Raw genomic sequence first — 19,673 nt, 5'->3', positions numbered from 1 at the left:
CTACCCAATGTAAAAATCGGCTCCAGCCAGGAGACTAAAAACTCAGACGAAAATAGATGTCATGTATAAGATGGGAGTTTGCTGTCTGACGTACCAGATGGCAGATTGCAAGGATACCAGATGATGAAACAACCAACTCGAGCCACCAAATCAAAATAACAAGCTCCAGAAGTTGCTGATAAAACTGGGTGTAAAAGTAATAAGATAAACCAAACAAATTTTTAATATGTCATTCAGTCGTGTTCCGTGAAGTTATTGTGACCTATATAATGGGTTTATCCAAGTATAAATTAGTCTTTAGCCTTTGAGATTGATATTACCTTAAATCAGAGCTATTGCTAATGTCCAGGGAAATAATCTCCACTGCCTTTTAACCTCAATTATTACTTGCACTAATAATGCTAAATATTTTTGTGTATCTCAATGCTGCAAGTTGTTATGAGATTAATAAACAATTGTAATTGTGACTTCTGGTCTGACTTTCAAATAATTAATCCAATTTGTCAAATCCTACAGGAAGAATGGTGATATAATTCGAATGGATTGATAGAGAACGATTTGACATCAAGCATTATGGGTGGCACAGCACCAGGGACCCAGGTTCACTTCCACCTCAGGTGACTGTGTGGAGTCTGCACATTCGCCCCAGGTCCGCATTGGTTGCTGCTGGGTGCTCCAGTTTCCTCTCCCTGTCCAAACTGTGGAGGTTAGGGGGATTAGGCATGGTTAATGCAGAGTTATGGGAATAGGTTGGGGGAGTAGGTGTGATGCTCTTTGGAGAAATGGCTAATCCCTGCACTGCAGTGATTTTATGATTTCCCACAAAGCCCTAGAACTAGGACTCGATTGAGGAAAACGTTACTGCTGTACTTAGGATATTTCTGAGGGATCGCCCATTGAAGCTATATCCGTGGAACTCAGAAATAAGGAGACAATTCCCTTGATGGAATTGTAGTATACATCACTCATCTATTTGCTCCTGAATTTCCTGCTGATCAATATGTAGAGAGATCTCAACTTTGTACAAGAATAATTGGTAGGAGATTTTAACTTTCCAAACATAGACTGGGACTGCCATAGCGTTAAGGACTTTGTTAAATATGTAGATGCACTTACTAGAGAAAGAGCAAAACGTGACCTTCTCTTGGGAAATAAGGCAGGGCAAATGATGAAAGTGTTAGTGGGGGGTGCACTTTGTGACTAGTAATCAGAATTCTATTAGTTTTAAAATAGTGATAGAAAAGGACAGGCCTTATATAAAAGTTAAAGTTGCTAATTGGAATAAGGCAAATGTTGACAGTGAGACAGGAACTTGCAAGAATTGATTGGAGGTAAGGGGACAATGGCACATGGGAGGCTTTCAAAAGTGAGATAATCTCTCTGAATTGTTGTTATGTTCCTGTTAGAGTGAAGGGTAAGGCTGTTAAGAGTAGGGAACAATGAGTAATGAGTAGAGAAATTGAGAGGAGTTACAGGGAAGTAGTCACACCTCAGGTAAAAACAAAGAGGTAGATGGGTTACTGTCAGAGAACAGAAAGGGAACTGGCAGGTAGTGCAGGGTTCCCCTGTGGCCGGTCGCCTCAATAACAAGTATACAGTTTTGGATACTATGAATTATAGTATTTCCAGTCAATATTTGGCAAGTTGAAGTCCCCCATAACAACTACCCTGTTTCTGGGGGGAGGGAGGGGGTGGGGGGGTGGGGGGAGGCGGGGGAAGGAGAAATGACTTTCCAAGGCTAAGCAACAGGGCACAGGTCTCTGGCATAGTCTGTCCCTGTTGCTCAGAAGGGAAGGGGGATGAGGAGCAGCGCATCAGTCATTGCGGACTCCATATTAGGGGAACAGATAGGAGATTCTGTGGGAATGAGAGAGACTCACGGTTGGTGTGTTACCTCTCAGGTGCCAGGGTTCGTGATGTCTTTGATTGTGTTTTTGGGATCCTCGAGGGGGAGGGTGAATAGTCCCAAACTGTGGTCCACATTGGCACCAACAACAGAGGAAGGAAGCGAGATGGGGATTTAAAGCAGAAATTCAGGGAGCTAGAGTGGAAGTTTAGAGCTAGAACGAACAGAGTTGCTGTCTCTGGTTTGTTTCCCGTGCCACGTGCTAGTGAAGCGAGGAATAGGGAGAGGGAGGAGTTGAACATGTTGCCACAGGGATGGTGCAGGAGAATGGGTTTTGGATTCTTGGATAATTGGGGATCTTTCTGGGATAGGTGGTACCTCTACAAACAGTATGGTCTTCACCTACACCAGAGGGGTACCAACATCCTTGGGGGAAATTTGCTAATGCTCTTCAGGTGAGTTTAACATTAATTCAGCAGGGGGATGGGAATCGAAATTGTAGTTCGAGGAGATGGGAGGATGAGAGCAGTGAAATCAGAACTAAGACTGCAAGATCACAAAAGGCACCGGCAGGCAAGACGTTGGTTTGAAGTGTGTCCACTTCAATGCCAGGAGCATTCAGAATAAGGTAGGTGAACATTTCAGCATGGGTTGGTACCTAGGACTTCAACGATGTGGCCATTTCAGAGACATGGGTAGAGCAGGGACAGGAATGGTCATTGCAGGTTTGAGATTTAGATGTTTCAGTAGAAACAGAGAAAATGGTAAAAGAGGGGGAGGTGTGGCATTACTCGTCAAGGACAGTATTACAGTTGCAGAAAGGATGTTTTAAGAACTCCTCTACTGAGGTAGTATGGGCAGAAAGTAGAAACTGGAAAGGAGAGGTTACCTGTTAGGAGTTTTCTATAGGCCTCCAAATAGTTCCAGAGATGTACAGGAAAGAATAGCAAAGATGATTCTCGATAGGAACAAGAGTAACAGAGTAGTTATTATGAAGGACTTTAACTTTCCAAACATTGACTGGGAATACTATAGTTCAAGTACTTCAGTTTTTGTCCAATGCATGCAGGAGGGTTTCCTGACACAGTATGTAGACAAGCCAACAAGGGGCGAGACCATATTGGATTTGGTACTGGGTAATGAACCCAGCCAGCTGTTAGACTTGGAGGTAGGTGAGCACTCTTGCGATAGTGACCACAATTCGGTTATGTTTACTTTAGCGATGGAAAGGGATAGGTTTATACCGCAGGGCGAGAGTTATAGCTGGGGGAAAGACAACTACAATGCGATTAGGCAAGATTTAGGATGCATCGGATAGGGAAGGAACCTATAGGGGATGGGCACAATTAAAATGTGGAGCTTATTCAAGGACCAGTTATTGCGGGTCCTTGGTAAGTATGTACAGGTCAGGCAGGGAAGAAGTGGTGATCGAGGGGGCTGTGGTTGACTAATGAGACTGAATCTGTCAAGAGGAAGGTGGCTTATGTTAGGATGAGATGTGATGGCTCAGTTAGGGTACTTGAGACTTAGATGTTAGTCAGGAAAGATCTAAAGAGAGAGCTAAGAAGAGCCAGGAGGGGACATGAGAAGTCATGGGTGGATAGGATCAAGGAAAACCCTAAGGTTTTCTATTGCTATATCAGGAATAAAAGAATGACAAAGTAAGATTCGGGCCAATCAAGCATAGTAGTGGGAAGTTAAGATAGGGGAAGTTCTAAATAAATACTTTTTGTCAGTATTCACATTAGAAAAGACAATGTGGTCAAGGAGAATACTGAGATACAGGCTACTAGACTAGAAGGAATTGAGGTTCATAAGGAGGTGGTGTTAGCAATTCTGGAAAGTGTAAAAATTGTTAAGTCCCCAGGGCTGGATAGAATTTATCCTAGGATTCTCTGGGAAGCCAAAGAAGAGAATGCCGAGACTTTGACTTTGATCTTTATGTAGTCATTGTCTACAGGATTAGTGCCAGAAGACTGGAGGGTAGCAACTATTGTTCCCTTGTTCAAAAAGGGAGTAGAGACAATCCCGGTACTTATAGACCAATGAGCCTTACTTCGGTTATGGGTAAAGAGTTGGAAAGGGTTGTAAGAAATAGGATTTATAATCACAGAGATGAATAAGTTGATTAGGGATTGTCAACATGGTTTTGTGAAGGGTAGGTCATGCTTCACAAACCTGATTAAATTCTTTGAGAAGGTGACCAAACACGTGGATGAGGGTAAAGCGATTGATGTGGAGTGTATGGATTTCAGTAAGGTGTTTGATAAGGTTCCCTACGGTCAGCTATTGCACAAAATACAGAGGCATGGGATTGAGGGGGACTTAGCAGTTTGGATCGGAAGTTGGCTGGCTAAAAGAAGAGAGAGGGTGGTGGTTAATGGGAAATGTTCATCCTGGAGTTCAGTTTACTAGTAGTTTACCACAAGGATCTGTTTTGGGGCCACTGCTGCTTGTCATTTTTATAAATGACCTGGATGAGGGTGTAGAAGGATGGGTTGGTAAATTTGTGGATGACAGATTTGTGGATAGTGCGGAAGGATGTTGTAGGCTACAGAGGGACACAGATAAGCTACAGAGCTGGAATGAGAGGTGGCAAATGAAGTTTAATGTGGAAAAGCATGAGGTGATTCACTTTTGAAGGAGTAACAGGAATGCAGACTACTGGAATGATGGAAAGATTCTTGGCAGTGTAGATGAGTAGAGAGATCTCTGTGTCCATATACATAGATCCCTGAAAGTTGCCACCCAGGTTGATAGGGTCATTAAGAAGGCATACGGTAGAGAGACTGAGTTTCAGAACCATGAGATTATGCTGAAGCTGTACAAAACTCTGGTGCGACCACATTTGGTGTATTGCGTACAATTCTGGTCACTGCATTACAGGAAAGATGTGGAAGCTTTGGAAAGGGTTCAGGGGAGATTTACTGGGATATTGCCTATTACGAAGGGAAGGTCTTAGGAGGAAAGGCTGAGGGATTTGAGGGTGTTTTCGTTAGAGAGATGAAGGTTGAGATGGGACTTGAGACATATAAGATAATCAGAGGATTATGTAGGACAGTGAGAGCCTTTTCCCTCAGATGGTGATGGCTAGCACAAGGGGACAGGACTTTAAATTGAGGGGTGATAGATACAGATGTCAGAGGTAGTTTCTTTACTCAGAGTAGTAGGGGCGTTGAACGCACCACCTGCAACTGCAGTAGACTGTCCAACTTTAAGGGCATTTAAATGGTCATTGGATAGGCATATGGATGATAATGAAATAGTGTAGGTTAGATGGGCTTTAGATTGGTTCCACAGGTCAGCACAACATCAAGGGCCAAAGAGCCTGTACTGCGCTGCAATTTTCTATGTTCTAAGGATGTTGCCAGAGTTGGAGGGTTTGAGCTACAAGGAGAAACTGAATAGGCTGGGGCTGTTTTCCCTGGAGTGTCGGAATCTGAGGTGTTGCCTTTTAGAGGTCATGGACAGGTTAAATATACAAGGTCTTTTTCCAGGGTCGGGGAACCCAAAACTAAAGGTCATTGAAGGTGAGAGGGGAAAGACTTAAAAGGGAGGTAAGGACTAATGCTTTTACGCAGACGGCATTGGGTGTAATGGAATAATCTGCTACAGGAAGTGGCAGAGGCTGGTACAGTTACAACATTTGAAAGACATTTGGATAGATACATGAATATTAAAGGTTTTAAGAGGATATGGGCCAAACCATGCCAACTGGGACTAGTTTACTTTTGGATTATGGTCAGCCTGGATGAGTCAGACTGAAGGATGGATTTCTGTGCTGTATGACTCAATGACACTTCTCCCAGATACTGCAGCCTCATGCTTCGCGGTGTGTCTGGTGCTCTAGAGGCTGTCAGCAGTTCATACTTGGAGAGGGCCTGTGGCTTTATGGTGTAGTTACTGTCAGAATGAATTTGTTTTTGTAGAAAATCACCAAAGATCCTTAGATACCAACTTCCAAACCCACAACTATCATCTCAAAGGATGGGCTAGCAGATACATGGGAGCACCACCCTCTACAAGTTCCCTTCCAAGCCAGGCATCATTCTGACTTGGAAACATATGACCATAACTTAAGTGCTGCTGGATCAACATCTTGGAACTTGCCCCATGAGGGCATTGTGGGTCTACCAACAGTACCACCATCTCAAGGGGAACTTGGGATCGCCATTAAATGCTGGGCCCAGCCAGCAATTCCACGTCCCATAAGTGAATAAAAAAATTCAAGTTAATTTTATTACACAATGTGTGTGCCTTTTTCAGAACTGAATTCAAAACATTAACTCGGCTTTCTCTCCACAGATGCTTCCAGACCGGCTGAGTATTTCCAGCAACTTCTGTTTTTATTTCCGATTACCAGCATCCACAGTTCTTTACTTTTTTTTGCTGAATTACACATAATCCCATCAAATGAAAGTTTGTCTGCACAGTTCCACAATAGGCAGTTTGGATGTGGTTCTGAAGTTCCCTACAGTCAATTCTGTAGAAGGCAGTATGTTTAAGGGAATTACAAAGTTCAGAAACAGTAGTTAGTAAACAGACTAAACCTTAGATGGTGAGATTCAAATCAAAATTTGCCACTTGCATGCAGAAGTTCAACATCTACATCAAGACTGGAGCACCTTCTGGATAGTTCCAGGTTAAAGGTAAAGTATTTTGAATAAAGCATTCTGCTTTATTAACTGAATACTACACACATCAATTCTAAGCTGACAACAGTAAGTGTATCACTCATTTTGAAGGCTACAAAAGAGCTTATTAAAAGCTTAAGGCAAAGGTAGGAGTCTTGTCCTCTGTTGATTGAAATCTTGGTCCAACCTTTTGCCAGCGATAAACAATAGCTGCCATTCTCCATTTCTGATCTCTGGTAACACTTAGAATTCCCAGGATTCCAGCCATTTTAATCCTGCCATTGGACTGTGAGGATCCTGAGCAAGTGGGCCGACCATCCCATAGGACAGGGGATGGAACAAGTAGAAACTGAAAAATACAAAAAAAAAGATGTGTGTACTTTCAACCATGGGGACAACATCTTGTTGCTGGGTTTACAGACTCTGCACTGGTAAAAATGAGACACAGGATGATGTTTAGTGGAAACAAGGAGACATGCAGTTTGGAAAGGAAGGATGAGTAATAAATAGACAGAGGCAGAAGGCAGTTATCGAGCCAAAATGTCACAGCCACAACAGCAGAGGTTGGCCATTTGGCCCAGAGTCCATGCTGGTCTCGACAGTGCTATCCAATCATTTCACTCCCTGTTCTTTGCCATCCTGTAAGTTTATTTCCCTTGAGAACCCATCCAATCTCCATTTAGAATCACTTAATTTCCACAAACCGTCATGAGCATCAAATGCCAGTTCACTATCACACTACTTTACCCTACTCCACCCCCTACCCATACCAGTTTGTAGAGATCCCACCTACCTGGATAATTGGGGCTCATTGTAGAGTAGATGGGACCTCTACAAACAGGATGATCTACACCTGAACCAAAGGGGTACCAATATCCTGGAGGAGAAATTTGCTAATGCTCTTCAGGAGGGGGCTGGGAACCTGAATTATAGTTCCAGTGGCCAGGAGGTTGAGAGCAAAGGGGTTTCAAGGTTGCAAGAGTTCATTCGCAAGCAGGAAGGTGGTTTGAAGTGCGTCTTCTTCAACTCCAGGAGCAGGAATAAGGTGGGTGAACTTGCAGCAAGGGTTGGTACCTGGGATTTTGATGTTGTGGCCATTTCGGAGACATGGGTAGAGCAGGGACAGGAATGGTTGTTGCAGGTTCCAGGATTTAGATGTTTCAGTAAGAACGGAGAAGATGGTAAAAGAGGGGGAGGCATGGCATTGTTCATCAAAGACAGTATTACAGTGGTAGAAAGGACGTTTGAGGACTCATATACTGAGGTAGTGTGGGCTAAGGTTAGAAACAGGAAAGGAGAGGTCACCCTGTTGGGAGTTTTCTATAGGCCTCCAAATAGATCTAGAGTTGTCAAGGAAAGGATAGCAAAGATTATTCTGAATGGGAGTGAGAGTAACAGAGTAGTTGTTATGGGGGTCTTTAACTTTCCAAATATTGGCTGGAAATAAGATAGTTCAAGTAGTTTGGATGAATCAGTTTTTGTCCATTGTGTGCAGCAGGGTTTCCTGACACAGTATGTAGATAAGCCAACAAGGGGCAAGGCCACACTGGATTTGGTTCTGGGTAATGAACCTGGCCAGGTTTATAGCATGTTGGTATCAGTTCTTTCATATGTAAGTCGCATTTTTTTTAAAAAAACATTCACTTGAGAAAGTAACTTTAACAATTGGTGTTATGTCGGTCCAGATAATGTACTGAAGGTGCAAGCTGCCCTATGTGAGACTGTGCCACAATGGTCAGACTAATTTTAATCTAAAAAAAAAACAGATTTACAGAATCTTACATAGATTCACGCAGTTTTTGAGCAAAGTAAAATGTAATTCTGCAAGTACAAATTCACCCCACAAACTTGTGTGTGTGTGTCCATCTGTGTGTGTGAATAGTGCAATGGGGTCACCTGTAGTGTGACATGAAGCCAAGGTCCCAGTTGAAGTCATCCCCATGGGTACTGAACTTGGCTATCAGCCTTTGCTCGGTCATTTTTGCCCGAAACGTCGATTTTCCTGCTCCTCCGATGCTACCTGACCCCCATTTTTCATTGTTGCCTGTCCCAAAGTCTGCCTTGAAGGACGGTCACCCGAAAGTCCGAGGTCGAATATCCTGGACCGCTGAAGTGTTCCCTGACTGGGAGGGAACACTCCTGTCTGGTGATTGTTGTGCTGTTCCCCTTCATCCGTTGTTGTAGCCTCTGCTCGGTCTCACCAGTGTACCATGCCTCAGAACATCCTTGCCCGCAGTGTATGAGATAAACAACATTGGCCAAGTGGCACGAGTACCTGCCATGTACAAGGTGGGAGGTGTCCTGACACATAATGGTGGTATCCATGTCGACACTGACACATCTTGCAGTGTCTACTGTGACAAGGTTGTATGGTATTGTCCTGAAAGCTGGGCAGTTTGCTACGAACAATGATCTCTTTGAGGTTTGGTAGTTGTTTAAAGGCAAGCAGTGGAGGTGTGGGGAAGTTCTTGGCGAGGTGCTCATCCTCATTGATAATGTGGTGCAGGCTGTGAAGAACATGGCGTAGTTTTTCAGTTCCTGGAAAGCACAAGACAACGAAGGGTACCCTGTCAGGTGCAGCTCGTGTCCGTCTCCTGAGGAGGTCATTATGGTTCCTTGCTGTGACACATCGGAACTGGCGGCCCATGAGTGGAGCAAAGTACCCCGTTCTTATGAGGCTATCCCTGAGTACTTCCAGGTGCCTGTCACGTTCTTCCTCATCTGAACAGATCTGGTGTATGCGTAGGGCTTGTCCACAGGGGATGGCAGTTTTAATATGTTTCAGATGAAAGCTGGAGAAGTGTAGCATCATGAGGTTATCTGTGGGTTTGCAGTAGAGTTTGGTGCTGAGGTGCCTGTCTTTGATGGAGACACGTGTCCAAGAATTAGACAGATAGTAGAGAGTAGTCTATGGTGAGTTTGATGGTGGGATGAAACTTGTTGATATCACTGTGTAGTTTTATCAGTAACTCCTTTCCGTGGGTCCAGAGGAAGAGAATGTCGTCAATGTACCTGGTGTATAGTGTTGGTTGGAGATCAAGCATAGAGAAGTCGTCTTGTTTGAACCAGTGCATAAAGATGTTGGCATATTGTGGTGCAAATTTGGTCCCCATGGCTGTTCCATCTGTCTGGATGAAGAACTGGGTTGTAGCGGGTTTTGAGAAGATTTGTAGCTCATGTTGAGGTTTTGGACATAGGTTTGCTTGCTAAGCTGGAAGGTTCATTTCCAGACATTTCATTACCTTACGAGGTAACGTTTTCAGTGCGCCTCAGGTGAAGCAATGCTGAAAATTCCTTCTTTCTATTTAGATGTTTGGGTTTACGAAGAACAAAGAAAATTTACAGCTTGAGTACAGACCCTTCGACCCTCCAAGTCTGAGCCGATCCAAATCTACTGTCTAAACCTGTCGGTCAATTCCTAAGCATCTGTATCCCTCTGCTCCCCACCTACTCATGCATTTATCCAGACACATCTTAAATGAATCTACCGTACCTGCCTCTACCACCTCTGCTGGCAACGTGTTCCAAATGCCCACCACCCTCTGTGTGAAGTACTTGCCGTGTGTATCCCCTTAAACTTTCCACCTCTCACCTGGAAAGTGTGACCTCTCGTTATTGAATCCTTCACCCTGGGAAAAAGCTCGTCTCTATCCACCCTGTCTATACCCTTCATGATTTTGTAAACTTCAATCAGGGTCCCCCTCAATCTCATTTTTTTCTAGTGAAAACAAACCTAACCTACTCAACCTCTCTTCATAGCCAGCATCTTCCATACCAGGCAACATCCTCATAAACCTTCTCTGCATCCTCTCCAAAGAGTCCACATCCTTTTGGTAATGTAGCGACCAGAACCGTACACAGTATTCTAAATGTGGCCGAACCAATGTCTTTGGGTTGATGATATTATTTCCTGTGGTGAAGTCACTTCCTGTTCCTTCTCTCGGGGGTGATAGACAGGGTCTAACTCGATGTTTGTTGATAGAGTTTCGGTTGGAATGCCATGCTTCTAGGAATTCTCATGCGTGTCTTTGTTTGGCCTTTCCTAGGATGGATGTGTTGTCCCAGTCAAAGTGGTGTCCTTCCTCATCCGTATATGAGGATACTAGTGAGAGTATCTGTAGTTCCCTAACGCCATCCATGCTCTCAAAACCAATTACAACACTGTCACCAAACCAGCAGATAAAGAAGGAGTCATCTACATTCAAAGTAGAACAGATTACTGCAAGGAAGTGTACCGACAACTGAACAACCAGGAACACTACAGGCAACTACTGGCCGATCTGACCAAACAGCACACCTGTGAGCTAAACATGTTGATCAGGACTTTGGACCCAGTTCTTCAGAGTTCCCTACACATCCTCATCCCACATACTTTTCGTATCGGCGACTTCTACTGCCTTCCAAAGATTCACAAAGCCAACACACCAGGACGTCCCAATGTATCAGGCAATGGGACCCTGTGTGAGAACCTCTCGGGCTATCTCGAAGGCATCTTGAAACCCATTGTACAGGGGACCCCCTAGCTTCTGTCATGACACTACAGATTTCTTAGAGAAACTCAGCACCCAGGGACCAGTCGAACGAGAAACATTCCTCGTCACAATAGGCGTTTCAGCACTCTACACCAGCATCCCCCACAATGATGGCATCGTGGCAACAGCCTCATTACTCAACACCATCAACTGCCAATCTCCAAACACCGTCCTACAACTCATTCTCTTTATCCTCTATCACGTCTTCACGTTTGACACTAATTCTTCATCCAGACACATGGAACAGCCATGGGGACCAAATCTTTCACCCCAATACGCCAACATTTTCATGCACTGGTTCGAACAAGACTTCTTCTCTACACAGGACCTCCAACCAACACTATACACCCAGTGCATCGACTCACTGAAAAAACTACACAGTGATATCAACAAGTTTTATCCCACCATCAAACTCACCATAGACTACTCTCTACTAACTGTCTCATTCTTGGACACATGCATCTCCAAGGATGGACACCTCAGCACCACACTCTGCTGCAAAACCACAGATAACCTCACGATGCTACACTTCTCCAATTTCCACCCGAATTATGTTAAAACTGCCATCCCCTATGGACAAGCCCTACGCATACACTGGGTCAGTTCAGATGAGGAGGAACGTGATGAGAACTTGGAAGAATGAGGTACAATGCGCAACTCATTGACCACCAGTTCCGACATACCACAGCGAGGAACCGTAATGACCTCCTCAGGAGACAGACAGGAGCTGCATCCGAAAGGGTACCCTTCATTGTTCTGTACTTCTCAGGAACTGAAAAACTACACCATGTTCTTCGCAGCCTGTAACACATTATTAATGAGGATGAGCACCTCGCCAACACCTTCCCCACACCTCCACTGCTCGCCTTTAAACAACCACCAAACCTCAAAGAGATCATTGTTCATAGCAAACTGCCCGACCTTCAGGATAATACCATACAACCTTGTCACGGTAGGCGCAGCAAGACATGTCACAGTGTCGACACAGATACCATCATTACGCATGGCAATACCTTCCATGTATACGGCAGGTACTCATGGGACCCAACTGACGTTACCTATCTCCTACACTGGAGGCAAGGATGCCCTGAGGCATGGTATATTGTTGAGGCCAAATAGAGGCAATGGCAATGGGTGAATGGACACTGCACAACAATCACCAGGCAGGGGTCTTCCCTCCCAGGCGGACAGCACTTTGGCGGTTCAGGACATTTGATCTCAGATCTCTGGGTGACTGTCCTTCAAGGCAGGTTGTGGGACAGGCAACAACGAAACGTGGCCGGGCAGAGGCTGATAGCCAAGTTCGGTACCCATGGGAATGGCCTCAACTGAGACCTTAGTCCATGTCACACTACAGGTGACCACGTTGCAGTACGTACGTGTATACACACACAACCTTCCCGCCGCCACCCCCCGCCCCCAAAAAAACATGCACACATAAACATATAAGTTTGTGGGGTGAATTTGTACTTACAGAATTACATTTTACTTTGCTCAAAACTGCATGAATCCTTGTAAGATTCTGAAAATCCGTTGCTTTAGATTAGAATCAGTCTGACCATTGTGGCACAGACACAGCCTCACAAGGACTTAGCAGCTTCAATACCTTATCTGGGCCGACATGATGCCAATTGTTAAAGTTCACTTGAGAAAGTAACTTTTTTTAAAAACAAGTTTTATGATTTACGTATGAAAGAACAGATACCAACATGGTCATTCTAAAGGATGAGAGACTTAAACAATTTGGGTATTTTTCCATATATAATTACAATTACATCACACTGGAAACTTTTGCTATAATTACTGTGTCTTACAATCTTACTCTCCACAATCACCTGATGAAGGAACAGCACTCTGAAAGCTTGTACTTCCAAATAAACCTGTTGGACTATAACCTGGTGTTGTGTGATTTCTAACAGAAGATTGGAGGACAGTAAACGCTGTCCTCTTGTTCAAGAAGGGGAGTAGGGACAACCCTGGTAATTATAGTGTTATGAAGGTGTAGGTGTGTACTGAGCCTTTAAGAGAGAGACAGGAAGCTAGCAAGGACTGACTGACAGCACAGTGTGCTGAACAATTTAAAAATATAACATTTGGTTGAAACAAATAATTGGAGTTGTGTTGCCATGGAACAAAAACACATTGAAATTTGGCCAGTTTAAATTATGCTCCAGATACCAAAATCCAATTGAATTTGAATTTTACTGTTCGGGATGACATCAAACCAATGAAATGATCTGATGTTTTGGATTATAAAACCAGACATGTTGAACAGTTAGGGAGAGATCAGCAAAGGGCACCAACAAGTACAGACTGCTAGCCGAACAGCTCTATGAAAGGTACCTGTCCATTCGAAAAGTTGTGCAGCATAAGGCCAAAGAAAAGACAACACAGGAGAATACAGAGGAAAAGCGACAGAAGAAAATCTACAAAGGCGAATTGACAAAGCTGGCTGGTTTTGAAATGTGATTTCTTGTAAATCTTAATCAGGGTTATTATGTTTTAAATCAGACTAGTATTGTAGAGGGGGATGTAAAGGATAGGTTTGAGAGAAAGGAGTTGTGAATAGTTGCTGTTTAAATGTTCTCTGTAGAACTTAAAGAATAAAATCGTTAACTTTTACGTTAAATAGTGAAATCTGGGATAGTTTATTGCTTCTTAAAATTTAACAGATTACGGCATGGGTGAGCTTCTCTGTCAAGGACGGTAAGGACAAGCCAGGGAAATATAGACCAGTGAATCACATCGGTGGTGGGCAAGTTGTTGGAGGGAATCCCGAGGAACAGGGTGCACATGTATTTGGAAAGGCAAGGACTGATTAGGGATAGTCAACATGGCTTTGTGCGGGAAATCATGTCTCACAAACATGATTGAGTTTTGTTTTGAAGAAGTAACAAAGAGGATTGAGGGCAGAGCAGTAGATGTGATCTATATGGACTTCAGTAAGGCATTCGACAAGGTTCCCCATGGGAGACTGATTAGCAAGGTTAGATCTCATGGAATACAGGGAGAGCTAGCCATTTGGATACAGAACTGGCTCAAGTACTGGGCTAATGGTACAATTATTGGCAGTGTAGATGAACAGAGATCTGTACCCATGTACATAGATGCTTGAACGTCGCCACAGGTTGTTAAGAAGGTATACGGTGTGTCAGCCTTTATTGGTAGATGGATTGAGTTTTGGAGCCACAAGGTCATACTGCAGCTGTACAAAGCTGGAGTGGCCGCACTTGGATTACTGTGCACAGTTCTGGTCACTGCATTATAGGAAGGACGTCAAAGCTTTGGGAAGGGTTCAGAGGAGAATGACGAGGATGTTGCCTGGTATGGAGGGAAGGTCTGATGAGGAAAGACTGAGGGACTTGAGACTGTCTTTGTTAGAGTAAAATGTTGAGAGGTGACTTAATTGAGACATACAAGATGATTAGAGGATTAGACAGGGTGGACAGAGAGAGTCTTTTTCCTCAGATGGCAATGGCTAGCATGAGGGGACACTGCTTTAAATTGAGGAGGGATAGATATAGGACAGATGTCAGAAGTAGTTTCTCTATTCAGAGAGTAGTAGGGGTGTGGATTGTACTGCTTGCAACAGTAGTAGACTCACCACTTTAAGGATATTTAAATGGTCATTGGATAAACATATGGATGATAGATATGCAGGATAGATCAACTTCAGATTGATTCCACAGGTCAGCGAACATTGAGGTCCAAAAGCCCTGAACTGCGCTGTAAAGTTTTATGTTCTTTATCGCTTAGCTAAATTCTTAAATCTGTCTCCCAGATAAAGGAAACAGGTTTTTCTAATATTTAAATTTGCCATAATCCTGTACACCTCTCTCAAATCTCCTCTTAATTTCCCTTGCTTCTTGGAGGACAAACACAGCCAGTCCAATGCAATCTTGTAGCTAAATTCCCTCATCCTGTGAATCTGTTCTGCACACTCTCAAGGATCTTTATCTCCTCTAAAAGCTATGCAACAATTCACAGTCAGACAAGGGAGATACTAATGACTAGGCCACCCAGGAAAGAGGAAATGAAGGGTGTGCTAGGGTTGATGGAAGGAGAGGACAAACACTACCATGATCTGTTCGTTACAGTTTGGATATATGGGTGTGTCAGCTATGACACTGAGCTGGAATTCATGACAGAAGTTGTTGTCACCACCCTCAAAGTGCAGGTGGTACAGGGTCCTACGGGTTCAGTTCAGCAGAGGATAAGCACTTCCTGCTCAAATTAAACCAGTCTCTTACAATTAAAAGGATCTTTTTTATTGGAGCTAGCAACTAGCTTCAGGTTACATTAATACGATTGCTGTTGCTGAAGACCATGGTTGAGGGCTCTTGTGGTGCAATGGTATCACCTCTGGGTTAGAAGGACCAAGAGGTGTGTTATAAAATGCTGGACAGGTTGACTGGAAGATCGACAGAGACATGGAAGAGAACCAGCTGTCCTGCCTCACTCCTTTGAGATCTGAAGTTGTCATACCCACAAGTCCACATGACCTCATCATAGTGGGTGGTGTTTAAGACACCCCTCAGCATTAACCCTTGCAAATTCACATTCAACAAGTTCCACTTGACAAAAATGAGATTACTACCAACACAGAATACTAATGAAAGAATTCTTTTAGCACAAACTACCCAAGTACTTTAGGAATGCATTGCTGGAGACTGGGTGCGCAGTTGATTTCACATTGGGAATTTGGAGCCAAATCCATTTCAGATATACCGTCACAGTTTTACAGCACAGAAACAGACCCTTTGTTCCAACTCGGCTGAGCTGAAGTCCATATAGACAATATCTACTGCTCTGCCTTCATCAATCTTTGTCATCGCTTCAAAGTTAGTGAGACACTATTTCCCACACACACATGCTGACTATCCCTAATCAGTCCTTGCCTTTACGAATGCACGGATATCTGCCCCTCAGAATCCTCTTGAACAACTTACCCACCATTGACGTCAAGCTCACCCTGGCTTTTCCTTATCACCTTTCTTAGATAATGGCACCACATTAGCCACCCTGCAGCCTTACAGCATCTCACCCGTTGCTGTCGATGATACAAATATATCGACAAGAGGCCCAGTTTTTCTACCTTTCCACAAAGTTAGAACATAGAACATTGCAGTGCAGTACATGCCCTTCGACCCTCCAATCTGCTGCCCATCTAACCTACACCATTCCATTATTATTCATATGTATGTCCGATGCCCTTAACGTTGGCGAGTCTACTGCATTGCAGGCAGGCCGTTCCGCACCCCCTACTACTCTGAGTAAAGAAACTACCCCGACATCTGTCCTAAGTCTATCGCCCCTCATCTTCACATAAGCCTTCCTCTTCCTCTTGAGAGGAGCTTCAACTTCTTTAGTAAACCATGACTCCCTCTCTCGACAACTACCTCTCTGCCTGATAGGTATATACTTATCAAGGACCCACAATAACTGGTCCTCGATTATGCTCCACATTTCAAGAGTGTCCATCCCCTGAAGTTTCCTTCCCGAGCCTATGCATCCTAAATCTTGTGTAATCGCATCATTGTTGCCCAGCCCTCAGTTATACCTCTTGCCCTGCAGTATATATCTATCCCTGCCCATTGCTATTGTAAATATAACCAAATTGTGGTCACTATCACCGAAGTGCTCATCTACCTCCAAATCTAACACCTGTTCATTCCCCAGCATCAAATCCAATATGGCATCCCCACTTGTTGGTCTGTCGACATACGGTGTCAGAAAACCCTCCTGCACACATTGAGCAAAAACTGACCCATTATAGTATTTCCAGTCAATACTGGGGAAGTTAAAGTCCCCCATAACAACTACCCTGTTACTTTCCTCCTATCAAGAATCATCTTTGCTATGTTCCTGGATACATTTGGCAGATCCAAGGGATTTATCTACCTTTATTTGTTTTAAGGCCTCCAGCACCACCTCTTTTTTAATATGAACTTTTCTCAAGATATCAATATTTATTTCCCCAAGTTCCCTAGCTTCCATGTCCACTGCCTGCAACAGTAGTAGACTCGCCAACTTTAAGGGCATTTAAATTTTCATTGGATAGACATATTGACGAAAAAGGAATAGAGTAGATTAGCTGGGCTTTAGATTGGTTCCACAGATCGGTGCAACTTGAGGGCTGAAGGGCCTGTACTGCACTGCAATGTTCTAAACTTTTTTTGTACAGGTTGGTCATTCGAGCTGATACATTATTCCCAAACAGGATCTACACCTCTCTCATTCACATCAACGTTGCTTCGACAATCATCTTAAAACTGAGGCCCTCTGATTTTTGACCCATTTGCCAGTGGGAATGGTTTCTTCCTATTTACTCTGCTCAAGCCTTCATTAATTTTGTTTAAACTCCAGTTAAATTTTCACTTTGCCAAAAAGAGGACAGCTTCCATTTCCCCATATTACTGTTGCTCCTCATAACAGCAGCCATTCTCATGAATCTTTCCTGTACTCACTCTCTAATGTCTTCAATCATTCCGAAATATCTTTGAATGCCTTTTCTATTTACGTAAACTTAGAATAAGGGACAGCAGATTTAAAACAGAGATGAGGAAAACTTATTTCTATCAAAGTGATGTGATTCTGTGGAATTCACGCCCCAGAATGCAGTGTATACTGAGACATGGAGTAAATTTGAGGAAGTAGAGAAGTTTTCAATTCATAATGGCTTCAAGAGTTTTGGAGAGTAAGCATTAAAGTGGAGTTGAAACAAAGATGAGATCAGCCAAGATCTTGTTAAATGATGGAGTAAACTTGAGGAGCTGAATTGCCTTCTCCTGCTCCTAGTTCTCATTTTCTACTCTGCATCATCCTGATTCTTGGCAACTCTCCTTCAATCCCTCTACTGTTTTTCCAAATTTTCTGGAATGTTCTTCTCCATTTGGAAGCAAACTGTAACAAATCTCCAGTCATACTTCAATTCAAATAAAGGCTGACTATTTCCTCATGACAGAATTCTCTGCAATGGTATCTCCACTTCTAGACTTGGCAGGCTTTTAATGAATCCAACTGTCCCAAACCCCATTGCCAGCTGTCTCACACTCAACAGATAGTCAGTTGATCCACAGTAAGGCAACATTGTTGACAAATACTTTATTGTCATGGTCCAACTCATATAAAAGCACAGAGAATAGGAAGAATAGGTCACTCAGTCCTTTAAGCCTGCTCTGCCATTCAATATATATGTGGCTGATCATCCAACTCAGTATCCTGTTCCCATTTTCTCCCCACACTTTTTGTTCCCTTTAGACCTATATCTAACTTCTTGACTTGGAGGTGCCAGTGTTGGACTAGGCTGGACAAAGTTAAAAAATACACAACATCAGGTTATAGTCCAAACCTGTTAGACCATTCCCACTGGCAAATGGGTGAAACAGCAGAGGACCTCAGCTTTCAGATGATTGTCAAAAGAACAACACTGATGTGAATGAGAGAGATGTAGATGCTGTTTGGTAGTAATGTATCAGCTTGAATGACCTGTCTGTACAAAAGTAGGTTTTAGAATATAGTTCAAACCTGTTAGACTATAACCTAGTTTTTTGTGGTTTTTAACTAATTTCTTCTTGAAAATATTCAACTTTTTTTGGACTTTACCTTTTTGTGAAAGGGGCGTACCCTGTTATCCTTAGACTGTGAGCATTACCTCCCCCCACCCTCGCCTGGTTCTGGGCTTCCCGGTCATCAGAAACATTCTACCTGAATGTACCTTGTCCAATCCTGTTAGAATTTTATAGGTTTTGATGAGATTCCCACCATTCTTCTAAACTCTGGTGGATATAATCCTAAGTAATCCGGTCCCTCTTCATAAGTCAGTTCTGCCATCTGGAAACAGCATGGTAAACCTATGTAGGCCCAACATGGAGTACCTGATGGATAGTTTCAGTAACTCAATAACTCCATGCTTGTGGCTGTAGATTAAAGGAAAGTGAAGAAGGAAAGATTTCAAAGTATAAATGGTTATAGGAACAAATACCATAAAATATAAAAGCAAACAATAAGAGAACTTTCATCACACAAACATTGCCCACAGTGGGATGTGACAAGGGTGAAGGAATGGTGGAGATAACATTTTTCTTTATGCCTTCACAGGCTCTGGGTATCACTAGCAGGACCATCCCTCGTTGCCCTTAAATGCAGAGGCTTGACAGGCCATTTCAGAGGACAGTTAGGAGTCAGCACATGGCTACGGATCCTCATATACAAGTCAGACCAGGTAAAGGCTGCAAATTTACTACACTAAAGGACGTCAGTAATCCAAAGTCCTTAAAAATTGTTTCACTTTAGTTTTGTCTCAACAATGACAACAAAAATATTGCTTCTGTATTTGAAGTGTAACAGAATTGCCTCTAAAGTAGCAAAATTCAAGGTGGATTCAGGCATAATTTTGATCAGGATATTCTCACTCACCTATACATGCAGACAAGAACCAAGAACATCATTCCAATTTTGTAAACTCGCTGAGCTGCATCCTGGCTGAAGAGGAGGTCAAAACTTTGCAGCAGAACATGCCATGTGATTGCTAAAGATAGAATCAGAAAAAGAGGCCTTCTCAAAATTGGGTGGGAATGATGAATAGAAGTTGCAGTAGTAGAAGTTGCAGTGGGGGAATTTGTTTGGGAACAGTGATCACAATTCTGTAAGTTTTAGAGT

The 19,673-nt window shown here is 43.2% G+C and overlaps 1 protein-coding gene across 16 annotated transcripts in view; it reads right to left on the bottom strand.

Annotated features, from left to right (window-relative positions):
• Positions 1-19,673, bottom strand: part of pomt2 (protein-O-mannosyltransferase 2) — a 259,016-nt gene that overhangs the window by 27,358 nt on the left and 211,985 nt on the right. For 6 of the 16 annotated variants that reach the window (XM_072567928.1, XM_072567927.1, XM_072567934.1 and 3 more), the window contains one exon: positions 19,431-19,542. The exons of 4 other annotated variants lie outside the window; for them this stretch is intronic. In XM_072567928.1, coding sequence (XP_072424029.1) covers positions 19,431-19,542 — 112 coding nt within the window. Of the gene's footprint in view, positions 1-6,173; positions 6,830-19,430; positions 19,543-19,673 lie in introns of those variants that run through there. 6 more of the 16 variants (XR_011960401.1, XM_072567935.1, XM_072567940.1 and 3 more) reach the window with 4 other exon arrangements.

The sequence above is a fragment of the Chiloscyllium punctatum genome, chromosome 4 (genome assembly GCF_047496795.1).
Source record: "Chiloscyllium punctatum isolate Juve2018m chromosome 4, sChiPun1.3, whole genome shotgun sequence".
In the NCBI taxonomy this organism is placed as follows: domain Eukaryota; kingdom Metazoa; phylum Chordata; class Chondrichthyes; order Orectolobiformes; family Hemiscylliidae; genus Chiloscyllium; species Chiloscyllium punctatum.
The sequence above is the reverse complement of the archived record's forward strand: the minus strand, read 5'-3'. Positions and strand labels throughout refer to the sequence as shown.